The 16,297-nt window shown below is 34.9% G+C and overlaps 2 protein-coding genes across 2 annotated transcripts; one reads left to right on the forward strand and one right to left on the reverse strand.

Annotated features, from left to right (window-relative positions):
• Window positions 1-141: 141 nt before the first annotated feature.
• LOC113717863 (protein indeterminate-domain 16-like) lies at window positions 142-2,713 on the forward strand. The gene is made up of 3 exons (XM_027242700.2): window positions 142-563; window positions 719-1,118; window positions 1,720-2,713. The coding sequence occupies exons 1-3, from the start codon at window positions 443-445 to the stop codon at window positions 2,468-2,470; spliced, it is 1,272 nt and encodes a 423-aa protein (XP_027098501.1). The 5' UTR covers window positions 142-442; the 3' UTR covers window positions 2,471-2,713.
• A 10,141-nt stretch (window positions 2,714-12,854) lies between these two features.
• Window positions 12,855-16,235, reverse strand: LOC140021133 (PHD finger protein MALE STERILITY 1-like). Its single transcript, XM_072071904.1, has 3 exons — window positions 15,941-16,235; window positions 14,725-15,022; window positions 12,855-14,235 (listed from the first exon to the last, which is right to left on the reverse strand). Exons 1-3 carry the CDS (start codon window positions 16,233-16,235, stop codon window positions 12,855-12,857), a joined length of 1,974 nt encoding a protein of 657 aa, XP_071928005.1.
• Window positions 16,236-16,297: the final 62 nt, after the last annotated feature.

Below are 16,297 nucleotides of genomic sequence, written 5' to 3' on the forward strand. Positions count from 1 at the left end.
GGGCTCAAAGTTTGAAGCTATTTGATTAGCTCAACCTAAGTCCTAAAAAACCCCCCCACCTCTCTACATTTTCTCTCTCACGCACAACACACAGTGATTGCTGGCTAGCTTTATATAGAAGACCTTGCCTTAACCTTACCTGCTCAAGGTGGGGGTCAATGAAAGAAAGCAAGAAAGTTCATAGAAAAAGCTAAAAAGCTAGTAAAAGCTTAAAGCTTAAAGAAAGCTGATTTCCCAAAAGCAATTGCTTTTCTAGCCTCCTCCTTCTAACCCCACCTCAGCCTAACTCTCCCCCATCCCATTTTGCCTTGTAGAAGAGTAGTAGTAAAGCTGGAATAAAAACAACTCCCACCGCTTCTTGTTATCAGTACAAGTAGGGATTCATTTCTGCTCCATTTGCAGTACATATATTTCCAGCTAGCAATCCATTACACTTCCATCTATGCTAGACAACAATACAGCCTCAAATGGTCCATCTTCTTCTTCTGATGCCTTCACTTCTTCAGATAATAATGGAGTTGTAATCACCAACAAACGAAAAAGAAGACCAGCTGGTACCCCAGGTAACAAACAAAAAAAAACTCAAAAAAAAAAAGAGAAAGAAATGGTACAAAGTACCAACCTGCGATTTTTTCACATTTTCAACATTCCATGCATTATTTGGACATTACACAAGAATTTAATTTGTGGGTTTTGATCCTTTTTGATGTATAAATAGATCCAGATGCTGAGGTTGTTTCACTCTCACCCAAGACCTTGTTGGAATCAGACAAATACGTTTGTGAGATCTGTAACCAAGGTTTTCAGAGGGACCAAAACTTGCAGATGCACAGGAGGCGCCATAAGGTGCCTTGGAAGCTGCTGAAAAGGGAAACACCAGAAGTCAAGAAAAGGGTTTTTGTGTGCCCAGAACCTTCTTGCTTGCACCATGATCCTTGCCATGCCCTCGGAGATCTTGTGGGGATAAAGAAGCATTTTAGGAGAAAGCATAGCAATAATAAACAGTGGGTTTGTGAGAAATGCTCCAAAGGATACGCTGTTCAGTCGGACTATAAAGCTCACCTTAAAACTTGTGGCACTCGAGGTCATTCTTGTGACTGTGGGCGTGTGTTTTCCAGGTTTGTTTTTTTCTGTCCCATTAACTTAATATAACTTCTTTTAAGATATTCTTCACTAAAATCTATGACTACAATATCTAGTAATCCTGAATTAATATCTCTCTCCTACTCGCATTTTTATTATGCAATTTCTTTCTAGCAAACAATTAATTCAACTAGTTATGAGTTTTCCTAGTCCGCAATCTCATTTTCCTTCATTTTTTTCTTGAGGGCTTCTTTTTTTTTTTATAAATATATACATTACTATTTGAATTGTGCAGCACGAGGACTTTTGGTTAACATTTGACTAGATTTTTGTGCTTCAAAGCATCCAACTGAGCGTTGAAACCATAGTGTTAGGCTTTTAGCAAAAAGAAAAAAAGAATACTCAAACTCAGTGATGCACTATATCCAATGACAACTTTTGTTAGTTGAAATGTAAACATTGGCTTAAGGATAAAGCATTCGCATTTGTACACAACTTTGTTAGTTTTATCTTTGAATCTCTGTATTTAAAAACCTAATCATTAATAGCCTTAGGCTGTAAAAGGAAGCAAAGAAATGCAAAAATACTATATATACAGTAATTTTTCAACTAAGAAATGGCACTTTACTCTTTCAGAGTCGAGAGTTTCATAGAGCATCAAGACACCTGTACCGTCCGCCCTGTCCAGCCAGACGTACAGGCAATGCAGCCGGCTTGCTCAAGCCATGCTGCATCAAGCAACAGCCCATCAAGTGATAACAATTTCAGCGTTGCCCCGAAGCCAAGACTGATAATGCCAGCACCTTCAGGTCATCAGCCTCAGTTTGTATGTTCAGAGGCTAACAATTTGACAGGGAAAGTTCAGCAACATAGTTTAGAACTTCAGCTTCTGCCATCGTCCTACAAAGATGAAGACAATCATGCCACCGACTTGAATTTGTCGATAGGTTCATCGAGACATTGTGAAAAAAATGAACAAAAATGTTCAAATTTAGACGTTAGTACTAGAAGCTCTCATGGTGGAGAAAAATTAGTGATGGATGCATCAAGGATGAAACAAGGCGCGACCGAACAGCTGAGGGTAGCAATGGCTGAGAAGGCTTTTGCCGAACAGGCAAGGCAACAAGCAAAGAGGCAATTGGAATTGGCAGAGATGGAATTTTCTAATGCTAAGAGAATTAGACAACAGGCACAGGCTGAGCTTGAAAAGGCTCAATTGTTGAAAGAGCAAGCTACAAAAAAGATTAGTGAAACCATCTCAGAAATTACTTGTCATGCTTGCAGGCAAAGGTTTCAAGCAACAAATGTAACTCATGTTTCAGCTGATGAGACTTCTCCTGCTATGAGTTACATGTCTTCAGCCACAACAGATGCTGAAGGAGAGTAACACCATAGAAAACCATACAGAATATATGATATTGTCTTGGCATTTAGCAAATTCTGCTCTTCTCTCTCTCTCTCTCTCTCTCAATCTTGGTGCAGCATTTAATTCACTTCTCATGCTGCACTGTGTGCTCTTTTGTCAATCTTACTGTGTGAAAATTTTTTTTCATTGAGTGCAGCCAATCGGATATTTTGTTTTTGTTCATAGGGAAAATAGCACTCAATAGAAAGTATTTGGTAGGGTGTACATTTAATTTTTCGTTAAGGCTCTAAATCCTAATGACTGAGGAGTTTCATTAACCGGTTACCTCCAAATTTTGCTATTTAACTGAGCGTTATTGGATTCCTGGCATTCCATTAATTTTACTGCTTAATTGCTTTTATATTTGCTGCCTCTCCTCTCAAAAAGATAATAACATTAGAATTTATGTTTCTTACGCTAATAGTGTTAAAAAATGCATGTTTACATGAGCGGGTCTAGAATATTGGTATCTTGGTTCTGGTCTGACTAAAAAAAAAGTCTGAAACTTTGCGTAATGTGAAGGAAGGAGCTTACAGGTTATATGACAAAACCAAGACCTGTGAAGGACTAGTTCCCTTTGGATTTTAGCTATGGGAATGGCAGGAATTGTTCTGAGTTTTCTCACATGCTCTACCTAAATGCTTGTCTATCATTAAAGGGTACGAACTTTAAGAAATGGCTCTTTCAACTCCTCGGGTGTTCCTCCTTTTGGTTCTCTATGGCCATTAAAAGTTGAGCAATTTTCACTTTCTCCTGAAGGCACTGAATATAGAGAGCATTTCATTGTCAAAGGGTGACCTGCAAACATCGACTCTCTTGATTTTTTTATCAAAATCTTGTACCATTGTAGTATGTGGTTATTGTGTGAGGAAAAAGGGCTTTTCAAACAAAAATCTGGGAGGTGCTATGATGCCCCATAATAAAAGCATCCAATTCAGTAGCGGTTAATAGAAAGTTTTGGTAAACATTTTTGAATGAGAAATGCAATCTAATCTACCAAAAAGTACCCTAAACCCTGCAGGTACTACGTACTATATCTATATGTCAGAAAGACATCTAGCTGACGCTCATAAATTTGCATGGTATTCATTCCAAGGAAAATGACATCTATTTCGACTTAGTTAATCGGTTGAGTTATTCTGTAACAATCAGAAACATGCACAAATTGAAATTGATTACAAAGAAACTATAAAAAAAAAAATAGCCCTTTTTTTTTTAATTGAGGTGCCAAGTAAGTTTTGAGTCTACAATTTGCCAGCTTGTACCTAAAAAGTATATTTAGGTGACAATTTTTGACTTGGTGGGATGCTAAGTATGAAATACTTAATAATATTGCAGCTTTATACTATACTAAATGTAAAAATTACAAAATGTATGGGATAGAAAGCAACTTTATATTGGATTTGGGAGCAGGTGTAAAAAGTAACATACATTGTGGTCCAAGAACCTTTCTTTTTTGGTGTGAAGTATATGGTAACTGAATAGGCAGAAACATGGGCAAAAGGAGAAGTTATTAGTACTGTACTGGATGGAATCATTAGTTATATTTGCAGAATTAAATGTTGAAAGAGAGTATTCTACAGAAAAGACCATACAGGGAAAATGGTGAAAAAACAGTGAGAGAGTGCATACCATGGAAGAAGAGGGGATGAGTGGATTCAGTGGAAATAAATGCTTAAAAGAAACACCATGTTTTTCAGTGCCACAGTTGAATGGTTTAGGATCAGGCAAAAGTCCTTCTCAAGGAAAAATACAACACACTCACAGACACAGAAACAAACACAAACACACAAACATGAAAACTCTCTCTCCCACACATATAGGCTACCCTTTTATCATCAAAATCAAGAGAGAAGAGCTACAGCCTACAGCATCAACAGAAACAGGAGAAGCTGGGGAGCAGGTGGTATAGTGACCTTTTTCATTTATGGAGATAGATCCCCAAGAACAGAAATTGGTGATGACTATTACAAGTTTAATGTCACCTTAAATTCTCATATGGTACCATCTGCCTATCAATTTTAACCCAAAATCAGGACATATTCTGGAAAGTTAATTTCAACAATTAAAATGAAAGTTGTTGTGGCGTCAATATCTTGTTCCGCTAAAATATTATTATTTGCCAAGAATAAGGATTTTGCTGCATCAAAACATATTTTCAAATCACTTTTTCAGATTTTTATTAACTTTTTTTTTTATTTGACATGCATCATATCACAAAAAACAATGTTATAGTATTATTCTGAAAAAAATATTTCAAATAATCTTTAATAAAAATAGACGGAATTTTCAAGTCTCTTCAATATCAAGTCAAGTGTTAGGGAGAGTATCAATAGTCTAAGTCTACACACACTAATTTCAAGCACATTAGCGAAATCCAGTCACTGAAATTTGACTCACTATTAATTCGAGCTCTAAATCTAACAGGGAGAAGAATTTTAAAAATTCACTCCTGACCATGCCTTGTGGTTATTTACAAAGCATCAAGTTAAAAAATTTTAAAATTTAAATTTCTTAAAGGCCTGATAAAAAAAAAAAAAACTACGTGTTGGTTGCTGATTCAATTTTTGTTTCATCTTCTAATTAAAGCCAAAAAGCCAACATAGGGCCATGGGCTACATCTGTAAGGAACTCTATTTGCTGCCATCTGAGGGACCACGTGCACGTTTTTCAGAATTTGGCCCTGTTTGGACAGCCATTTTCCGTCGAAAAATTGCGATGTTTTCCGTGATCACATTTCTCTATCACTTTTTTTTCTCACATACATCAAATCGTTACAGTAATTTTTCTACAAAAAAATCTTAGAAAATGCAATCCAAACAAGGCCATGCATAGTTCTCTACTCCTCTTGTTGCCGTTCTTTCGTCTTTATTTGGATTAGCTATTTTATAGAAAGTTTTTGAAAAAATTTACTATAATAGTATATATAAAAAATTTTACTATAAAATTTTTTAAAATATTTGATATATTGTATAAATGAGATGTTTTTTGAGTTATTGTGAATTACTGTAGCATTGTATTTGAAAATCTTGTTTTTGAAAAAATGACCAGTCCAAACGGAGTTTTTTAGGAGAATGGCAATCGATTTTTTTTTTTTTTGAAATAGTATTCAGTTCCTTTAGTTGTGTGATAATGGCTGAATTTGCACTAAACTTCCCACAATTAGAGATCATTTGAAATTTATACCCCTTGTTAGGTTCATGAGTAAAAAGATTATGTCCCACATTGGTTTGAGAGAGATAAAGAAAGAGGGGTTAAAATATAAGTAAGAACCCAAGATTTAATGGTTTAAATTTTTTAATCAGAATTATATTCCTAACTTACATATTAGACTCTTTAATTGGCTCTCTTGAAATGTTCCTCCCTACCACCCCTAAGTTTAATATATCGACACATTAGACTCTTTAATGGATTCTCTCGAAATGTTCCTCCCTCACACCCTTAAGTTTAATACATTAGCACATTGACTCAAAGAACGATGGTCGATTATAGTAGTTAACTTTAAACATTTTTTCCCGATCCAAAACTATATCAAAAGTCTTTTCTACAGTTAGTAGACATGCATAAACTAACTTGTAACTCTCTTCTTTGCTCATTCTCTTTTTCTTTTTTTCCCCCTCCAATTTTTTCCCTATGCAATTTGACCTGCTGATGGTTATTCCCCTTCGTCATTAGTGTGGTATTTGTTATTCTTGAAGTAAGTAAAAGAATTTCTAAATTTTCTTCAATTCAAATGACATTTACGAGGGTGTTTTCTTCAATTTCTTTGAAAGGAATAGAGAAGCATTTCATTCAACTAGAAACATCATGACAGAACATCCTACGAGAAGTTTTAGTACAACATATGTACCTCTTTAAGGGTGGGCAGAAGATAATACGGTTACTTTGTTTACTGGTAGTAGATATGTATATCCAGTGCTTTAAAAATGGGACGGGACAAAGCTAGCTCATATGACGGGTCGAGTTACGAACTGGTCATGACATCGATTTAATCCTGTGGTAAAATCAAAAGGTCAATTAAAGTGGTAAAACCCAGTCAAAGTTGACAAAAATCAGACTTTTGAACTAGTTTCACTAAATTTTTCTTTTCTTATATACATTTCAATGTTATCCAAGTCATTTAATATGAAAATAATTTTTCAAAAATTTTAAAACTATTGAATCAATTAAACTATAAACCAAAAGCTCATCCCAATCACCTACCTATCCGAGTTTAAAAATTCCACTAGTTACCTTAATTTATTTGGTTCTTTCAGTTGGGATAATTCAATATATATGTTATTAAATTTGGGTTTACCCGCTTTTCTTGAACTGAGCAAAAAGTGAATAGCGTAAAATATTCTTTTGAGCTTGACTTAACTAGAAACTTTTCATCACACAGAAAATAGTAGCATCAAAAGCAACTTGATCTTTGTATGCATGTATTTGGCACTACATTAGACTACAATGATCGGTTACATAAATGATTGTCCTTTGAATATAAGGTTACCAGCGTGCCACCGCCTGTCATTGGTGATTGCCTCGTTATCCTTTTCGAATGGATTGGTCCTGTTGGATTATATGTGATGGTTCTTACACTATGTTTACTTCTTCTTCTTTTGTTTTTTTTCTTTCCTTTTGAGTAGACGATTTTGAATAATTAAAGCATCAACAAGGTGAAAGGCAAGTTCTCACGTTAATGCTAAGTTTAGTCTGGCTGCATTTTGTGCTTCAAACTTGCTACAATTCGTCATATCAAAGTTGGATATAAATAAAGGATTTCAAACCAGCACGATTTCAAGAGTAAACCATTAGGAAAATACTTGGCTTGAGAAACCTATCATTCCTGCCTCCTATGAGAATTTGGAGGCCTAAATTCCATTCTAATCAAGGCAATTTGATCAATCAGATTCTTTCCGACAGAGCCTGTTGTCCTTTTGGAATTCACTCAGCCGTGAAAAACGCGATTTCACATCGAGATTTTGGCATATCAATCGTTGTATAAAAAGTAAACAACAAACTACTAACATAAAACTATTAGGATTGGTTTAGTGGTCAAAAGAGGAATCTTAAAAGTCTACCCGTCTTCGGGAAAATCATTTTATTCCTACACCTTTTTTTTTGGGTTCAAATTTTATGTTCCTAAAGGAGGCCAACGGGTATTATTACAAACTTCTTTATTGTTGGTTTGCACTCAATTCCTACTGGTTAGTTGCTTTCCCATTTTCCTTAGTATGACAATGTGGGCATTTCCAGTTGCTGCTTCTTCTACTAGCTAGATAACGTTTCTAACCTAAATCCCTTAGAAATTTCGTGAAGTAATCCTAGCCTATCCGCCTGAACTTGCTAGAAATGTCTCCACCATAACTGCATGTTCTCCTCAATAATTTCATGATGGGTAGAGCTATTCAAACCTAAATCCCTTAAAAATTTTCATGAATTAATCCTAGCCTATCCGCCTGAGCTAGCTGGAAACGTCTCTAACATATATAACCGCATATGTTGTCCTCAATAATTTCATGGTGGGTGGAGCTAAGTAATGGGCCTTCCAGTATTGCACTGATTACCTAAGACCTTTGTCTTGTTTACTTTCGTTTTTATTCAAGAGACAGACTAAAAGATGGCATCAGGTGTCACTCAAACAAGAAGGTACTGTGGGATACAGAAATCCAAGGTGTTTTTATCTCTGTGGCAGCCTCTTTTCTTCATGAATTTGAGGATAAGAGAAGATCTTCTTTTGTTTTGTATTACAAAGCTTCCTTTCTCTTTATTGATGGAGTTATACTTTTGTTTTCATGTTGAGGGATGTTATTAGGACTACTCATGATCTGACAAGATGACGTTGCTTTCTGTCTTCCTCTTCCAAGACTAACCGGCCACCCTGCATATGGGCTGCTCAGTCCACAAGTGTTTTTTTCAATTTTCAATTATGAAAACTGAGATATTTTTCCTGCATGCTACTTTTAATTGCTTATAGTGGATTTCTATTCTAATAGAAAAAGTTTATTAAAGAAAAGCTATATTCATGTGTACATTTTAACTTCGTTAATTTTAAAGGCCCATTTATTAAAAGAAAATTGCTTTCTTTTTTTTTTCTGATATTCATATTCAAGATAAGATTATTGGCGGAATGCAATGATGATTCACTGTGATTAGGAAAAATCATTATTGGCCGAGAATCAATGCAGTATTATGACTAGGATTGTGCATACATAATCCACATGTGTCCGCATCCGTTTTATATTTTACAACTAATTTTGTTCGAACCGCGTTGGCCCCTTGCAAAGAAACTTTTCCAATGTTGTCTTTTTCATTCCCATGAGTTTCAAACCCGAGATCTCATAGTCAAGAAATGCAAATCCCTTTGCTAATATCACGATAATAGTGCATGAACTGAAGGTCCTATGTTCAATTCCTTTCCTCTCATTAAATCCCATATTCCCCTACTAAAACAATTTAAAGAAAAGTTTAATGTTTACTAAAGTAACTTTTTTTTCCTTTACAAAATTGATTATTGGTACTTAAATTAAATCATTTTGTCTGCACAGCTGTGCTGTGACATAGCAATAGTAAATCACTGAGCAGGCAATAGTAGTTAGAGAGATTTGGTCTCAGGTGACTATGCTTGCTGTATGACAATTAGAAACCCTTGCAGACCAGTCGGAATGGCCAACCATGCTGTCTAGGTTGCCATTGTCTATATATTTCACGGACGTAGAATAACTTTTGGATTTTAACAGTTAAAATTCCTCTAATAGGATTAGTCCTAATTATTAATTGTCATAACTAATTTCTAATCTCTAGTGGCACAAAACGAAAAGAAAACTGCATAGGTACAAATATAATGGTTTTTCCTATTCTGTGCTCTTAGGGCACAGAATAAGCATACATAGTATAAGGAGTGGATCCACTTTAAATTTTAAACATTATCATTCCTCCTCTAAATTCAAGTAATTTTACTGAATAAATTTTAAAGTTTTTTCGAACACCTAACGTCTAGTCCCATCTCTTATCATGTGCATTAAAAGCACAGAATAGAAGAATCCAAATATGATATATCCATTTGAACTATTACACTTTTTTCTTACCCCTATTTTGGTGCTACGAAAATCTTGTTATAACTTGGTTTATTTTTTTTTTGCATATAATTTGCTGTTTTATTTTCACATTACAAATTTTATTGTCACAACAAACCTTTTACATCTGTTTTCTTCCTTTTTAATTTAGGCCAGAAGATCTGAAGATGGGGCCGAAATTAAACAATCTAAGCTTAGAGGGAAAAGGTACAGAGCTGGCTAAAAGGGTTTCAGGTTTGATGTGGTTTTACTAATTTTGACCTCAAAGAAAAGCAGTTTCAAGACCAGTTGCTATAGGATGCAGGCATTATGCCAAGCTACCAACCTAGAAATGAGTCATTTGGAAATCAAAAGAGTAATTTTGTTTAAAATGCAAAATGTGCCCTTTAATGTGTGTGGAATGGTATAAGTTTTTTGTTTTTTTTTTTAAGCAGAAAAGAGGTAGGATTTAAGAAGCAGAAAGGGAGAAAGGGGGATTAAAATTCAGAAATTTTAAATCCTGAGACCTCAACCTTGCCCCCTAGATATGGTACAAGCTTTCATAAAACAAGCAAACATGAATTAAGGAGAGTACTAATTTGTCTACTTAACTTCTTTAAAACGTGGTTATTTAAATTCTTAAACATTAGAATATAAGTTTTGTATATGCTTGTAACTTTCTAAAATCACATTGACTATGATGATACCGGAATTATTAAAACAAATAACATATTAAAATCTCAAGTTAGAACCTATGATGAACTTAATAACGATATTGTCTCATAAGCAAAATACAGTTATAAACTTATAAAATGTCTCACCATATGTATTCTCTTGTGTGTGTGTGTGTGTGTGTGTGAGGGTGAGAATTGTGAAAAGGCTGGAAATGAGACAATAGTACGTAGTGTTGTTAATAAGGGTATCACAGCGCAAATTTCATGCAAGCTGTTGATTTCTTGTCTTTGAGTGAAACATCAAGAAGACCACCAAACACTGAAAAGTTTTGTGCCAGATATGTAATATACGTTTGTCCAAAATTCAGATCTGCAGAAGACAAACATACCCTTCTACAGTTTCTTTTCAGTCTTCACTTTGACCCGTCAGAGAAACAAAGATACCATCCACCAATTCAGTTCTTGATGAACCTAAAAACAAAGTTTAATTACCAAGGTTCAAAAGGAAGTCATCATTTCATTGGTTACAATTCAGAAATTATAATTAATATTTGTACGCATGATATAATATATTGGGTAAGAGATCTCCTTACTTTATTTTGAGATCAAGAAATTGCCGTCATTTATAGCCATTCATGATGATGCTTGATCAGCTTTCCTTTCAGCATTAATGCAAAAGAGGCTCTGAACTTTTCTGATTTCTTCAGTGGCACACAATTGTATGTGAGCTGTGTGAATGTGTTCGTATCTATGAGTGTCTGAGTCTGTATCAGACTATCAATGCTGTAATTTTTTTTATTATGTAACTTTCCCTAGCTTAGTCCTTGGAGTTTGGAGAAGCCATTGTTGACCATGATGCACAAACAATACATTTCATGTGGTTTGTCATTTTTCTTTCATTTTTTTGTGGTTTGTCATATTTTGTTTCATCATGGTTAGCCAAGAAAATAAATTAACTAGAGGTCTAAATGACACCTACATATTTTTCTATTCATCTAGCTGTTAGTAAAGCCAAAATATGTTTTTGGTCTTATATATACAACTTTTACCTTTTGTCCATATTTTACATGGATGATTTCATAAATTATCTACTAATAGAAGTTTTTTCATTGATTAAGTCACCCCTTATCTTATCTTTTCTTTTCTATTATTTCAATATTCTCCAAAACCATCATTAGAAATTTTTGCAATTTACCTTGTTAAGATACAAAAGTATAATTTTTGTAGTAAAAAAAAGTTTTGTCTATAATGAAAAGTTTAATTCTCTCAACTTAGGATCCCAAGAATTAAGTTGTAAGTGATGGGAGTTTGGCTATTAATGCGTAGAGTTAATTTCTCAAGAAAATGATAAGTAGAAGTTGTAAACAAATAACAAAAGCAAGGTATGGGGGAGGGATGGATTGGGGGAAGGGAAGGTAAGTAAGAGATCTCGAATTGGAACCCTCCCGCTTACACTAAAAAAAAAAGACAAAAGCAAGGTAAATATTAAAGTATAATTTCATAGGAAAAAAAGGTTTACTTGATATCCCAAAATTGCAGAAGAACCAAATGTTCATCTAATGTTCCCCAATAGAAAGCAAAGGTTTACTTGATATCCCATAGTCATTTTGTCAATTATTGCTCTTAATCTATAAAATAATCAGAATATGTGTCAAAATGCATGCAAGGGTATTTGTCCACCAAAGGTATTTTTTGTCAAAACGTGATTTTGATTATTTTGTAGATTAAAAATAATAATCGATGAAATGGCCATGAGTAAGCTGATTAGTTAGTATAGTGGCTAATTTGTGACGAAAAATTGTTTGATGGACAAAAGTCTACGTGGGCAATAGTTTAATAACCGTTGAGATTTTTTGCCCTATTTACTTTTATTTTTTGGTAAACTTACAATATGTAAAAAGTTTCAAGTACACTAAAAATAATCAAATAATCATTTTATCATATAAATTATGATATGTGCATACATTATTAATATGCAGTCATAATGTGTATATGTATAAAACTAATATATAGATGTATTTTTTAAAAACTTCATATTAATATGGGGGACGGGGCGAGAGTATCCTCTTCCGTCCCCCATCCCATTTAAAACGGGGAAAGAAAAATCCCCCCACCCCTGCAGCCGCCCCACTCCACCCCCACCTCACGAGTCCTCGTGCGAGACAGGTGCTCGCAGTCACCCACCCTCATTGTCATCTCTAGTTTTAGAAAGAGATAAACCTTCTAAGAACATGATTTCATTCGCATACGCAAGTTTTACTCATCATGTGTTTTCCAGAATTACCATACGGCATTCAAGCAAACATTACCCAATTTGTGCCGGAAGAAGCAAAAATCAAGTGAAACTGAATCTTATAGAAATATTGGAAACCGAAGAAAGTAAGAAACTAAAGGCACGTGTAAATATGTTTCTTTCACAGATGTGCATATCCTTTTGCCATATCCCAAAATCATTTGTTCTAAGCATGTAAATTTAACATAGTACAATCCCTATAAACTCAAATGAAAAACGTCAATAAATTGAAGGAAAAATTCAGTCAAGTATTCAAATTAAAGAGTCTTGAAATGAACCCTCCTACGGGCCTCACAAATATTGTCCAATCTTAGATAAATTATTCCAATGATTCTTGGAACACAGTAGCTTTTATTGTACAACAGCTATGGTAGGGAAGGGAAATGCAAGATATCTTGCTCACAAGAATTGCAGAGAAATATGGTTGGAATTTCTTCAATGTTTGAAACATGAACACAACGAGTATGCTGCCGAACCTCACAAATATCACATGAAACCATTCTTTCACCATCATCAATTTTAGTTCCACAAATGCAATCCACTACCAATGCATTGCTCTCAAAACTCTCAAACATCATGCAGCAAATATCAGCACTTTCTCCACTAATTTTCCCCTCGAAAACAATCTTAGTACCTGCTTTAATGAGCTTGAAAACCAAGTCTGATCCTTTGGCATCCAAATTGGCTAATGATTCTGCCACAAAATTTCTCATTCCCCAATACAAATCCCTGAATTTCCTCTCCACTTCAAGCTTGAGTTCATCAAATGTAGTAGTGTTTCTCAACATGAAAAACTCATAAGGAGTGATCATAGCCTTATTTGTTGAACCTCTATCAGTGTTGCTTGTCAAGACAATGGAGCAATGTAGCACTGATTTGTCAAGAATTGATGTTGATTCTTCAGAATAGTCTTTGATGAATAACTTAGTGTCCAAAATAATCCTTGATGCAATAGGGATACTAGCAAGAATTCCAGTGCTGCTCATTGCATTATTTTCTTTCAAGATTAGTTTGTACAAGCGTAAAAGGTCCTTCATAAGCTGAGCCCATGTAATCTTGTATCGAGGTTTCAATTTTGAGTCAGGAGTACTAATCAGTCTGCTATATCCATCTCGTCTAGGAAATGCATGAGAAATGTCTTCTAAGCAGTATTCCAATACCTTTGTTACTGGATTCAAACAACGTCGAACTAGATATTTCCCAACGATATGATTCCCTAACGATTTCAGCACGAAATCTAACAAACCTGTGTCGCCAATGTAGGCACGAGCAGCATCGCGAACTTCTTGTCTAGAAATCCATCGAAATTCAGCTCTTTGTAGTGCTTCAATAATCACCCTAATAGCCATTTCGATGCGTTTAGCGGACCATCTGCAAGATGTATCCACCAGCATTCCTGGATGAGAGGACTCAGTATTGCTCTCCTTTGGGAGTTTGGATTTCAGCTCTAGCATGAAATGGAACATATCACCAAGAGTAACCAAAATATGGCCTGACAACATTTGGTACCTTGATAGGATTGTTAGGATCTCATTGGTCTCATTGCCAAGATGATGAGCAAATAAGCCTAAAGGGGTGTTTTGCAAGGCTTCAATGGCACTTCGATACATTGGTTCCGTGACGCCAAAACTTCCTCTCCCAAATTTGTAGCCCCATTGACCAAACCAAGGTTTGCCATAGGCCATGCTGTGAAGTAGCCTAAGATCCATACCTTGCTTTTGAGATAAGTCTCTCAAACTCACTTCTCTACAATGTAAAAAAGGGAAAAAAATGTCTGCATTTCATTTTCCATAAGCTACTCCAAATCACAGACGAAATATTGAAACTACATGCTTTACATATTCTGCAGAAGCATTGAAAATTTATTTCTTTGCATATTTTGTAAAAGCCACGCATGCTTATTAATTACTCCATTTGATTAAGGGTAATATCATTTAGTAAATTCTTTCGTATTGTTTAGAACCGAAAACTTCAATTTGTCAATATGCACATCACATTAAAATCTTATGAGCAATTAACCAAAGCATAACATCACTAATTTCAAAGAACATGATCACTAACAACTTTTAGAAGAAAATTCCCTTTCTTAATAGCAAAATGATACAGAACATTTTAATAGCAAACTAACAGAAACTTCAGATGACATTGCCAACTGACAAATCCTGTGAAAATCCAAACATCGATTCAAAGAGATAAATCATCATTGGAAATTAAAACATGGATAAACCAGCAGACCTTGCTCTCAATCCAGTGCATAACCGATCCCAGAAGTCCATGATCTGAAATCCAGCCAAATCCGAGCCAGTCTCCTCTCCATTTATACACAGCAAATGCCCGAAACCATTAGAGTGAAAGACACCATGCATGGTATGACCCTGTAAATCAATCAAGTTGGACTTGCTTGCTATTGAATTTGAGGCTGTGACATTAATACCAGCGGAGCTGCCTTCATAACTTAGGCATGCTGAGACTGTATCCTTTGAGGGTAGTAGAAAGTGATACTTCTTGTTACATATCAAATGATCACCCCAGCCTGAGCTACAATATATCACATCAAGATTCCCTTATGAAACATATTCAGAAAAGAAAAACTATATATTCTACTTTGTGGACAAAATTAAAATTCTCCAGACAAGAAATCTAGCACAATCTGGAAGCAAAAATTAATTTTGAGAAATATATGTTGGTTTTCATTCTGCGGATTCAAGTTTATGTATGATTGATGATATGCCATATTAGTCGATAAATAATGGTTTCATAGAGTTACTCATGAATGAAGGAAAAAAAGTCAATACAACCCTGTAAATTGATATCACATTCTTGAGAGACAAAAGCTGTTTGGTCACAAATTTTTTTTTTTGGATTACGTTAATTTTGTTATCACAATTTCATTATTTAATTGAGGTGAAATCCAACCGCAAATAGCTAATTTTTAGATAAATTCACACTTGAATACATTAACTTATGTTAATAACATAATGTTGCACCCAGTAATTCCAAAAGCAGAAGCACAAAAAATTCTTCTTCCTAAATGTACGTACACCTAAATGTAATTGCCTATTCAAAAAAAATGAAATATACAGAATTATTTTGCATCTTGATTATTGGGAAAAACATTATGCTTTGAGATTTGAGAGCTATAACATGCCAACTTCTTTTGGGCCCAAACGGCTATGGCCCAAATCCATGCCTTACTCTTAGGTCCTCTATGTCATGGACTTCAAAGAGAGAGAGAGAGAGAGTAAAACCAAGAGCTTTTTTTCACCTAGCAAAATCAAGTTCTTGACCGTCAAATTTCAATCTTACTACCTCTTTTTGTTTTTTTTATTGTTTTGTTTTTCCTTTTGATTTTTCTGAATAGGGGCTTTGATCTTCTAGGTTCAAAAAAATCATTCAAGCGACGTTAGCAAAACCAAATGCAGTCAGTAACAATAAATCAAGAACTAATTACCTATATATTGACAATGCTTACAGCCACGGGTCAAGGACAGCTCAATTGGTTCTTCAACAACAAAGAGGAAAACATGCAGCAAAGGGTGTCGATGGACCTCTAATTGAAATGACCAAATTGGCATTGGATCACATAAGCCAGTCTCCATTTGCCCAATCTCCAAAAGGGCTCTAACATTTTCTTGAAATGAACCATTGAACTCCACTGGATATCCCTGGTCACAAAACCCCTTGAATTTAAGTACTCCCTCCCCTCTTTTCCTTTTCTTGCATCCAATGTAATCCAATTCTGACATCTTTGCAACTGCATAAAAACCAAAGTCTCATGAACGCTATCATTGGAACAGAATTTAAAGAG

The sequence above is a fragment of the Coffea arabica genome, chromosome 11e (genome assembly GCF_036785885.1).
Source record: "Coffea arabica cultivar ET-39 chromosome 11e, Coffea Arabica ET-39 HiFi, whole genome shotgun sequence".
Lineage (NCBI taxonomy): Eukaryota > Viridiplantae > Streptophyta > Magnoliopsida > Gentianales > Rubiaceae > Coffea > Coffea arabica.

Excerpts from the sequence above, each read along its gene's own strand:
- LOC113717863 (XM_027242700.2), top strand. The coding sequence starts at position 443 with ATGCTAGACAACAATACAGCCTCAAATGGTCCATCTTCTTCTTCTGAT. Across the intron at positions 564-718 it reads AAGACCAGCTGGTACCCCAG|ATCCAGATGCTGAGGTTGTT; the intron begins GTAACAAACAAA and ends ATGTATAAATAG. Across the intron at positions 1,119-1,719 it reads TGTGGGCGTGTGTTTTCCAG|AGTCGAGAGTTTCATAGAGC; the intron begins GTTTGTTTTTTT and ends TTACTCTTTCAG.
- LOC140021133 (XM_072071904.1), bottom strand. The coding sequence starts at position 16,235 with ATGTCAGAATTGGATTACATTGGATGCAAGAAAAGGAAAAGAGGGGAG. Across the intron at positions 15,023-15,940 it reads TAAGCATTGTCAATATATAG|GCTGGGGTGATCATTTGATA; the intron begins GTAATTAGTTCT and ends ATTGTAGCTCAG. Across the intron at positions 14,236-14,724 it reads TGCACTGGATTGAGAGCAAG|AGAAGTGAGTTTGAGAGACT; the intron begins GTCTGCTGGTTT and ends TTTACATTGTAG.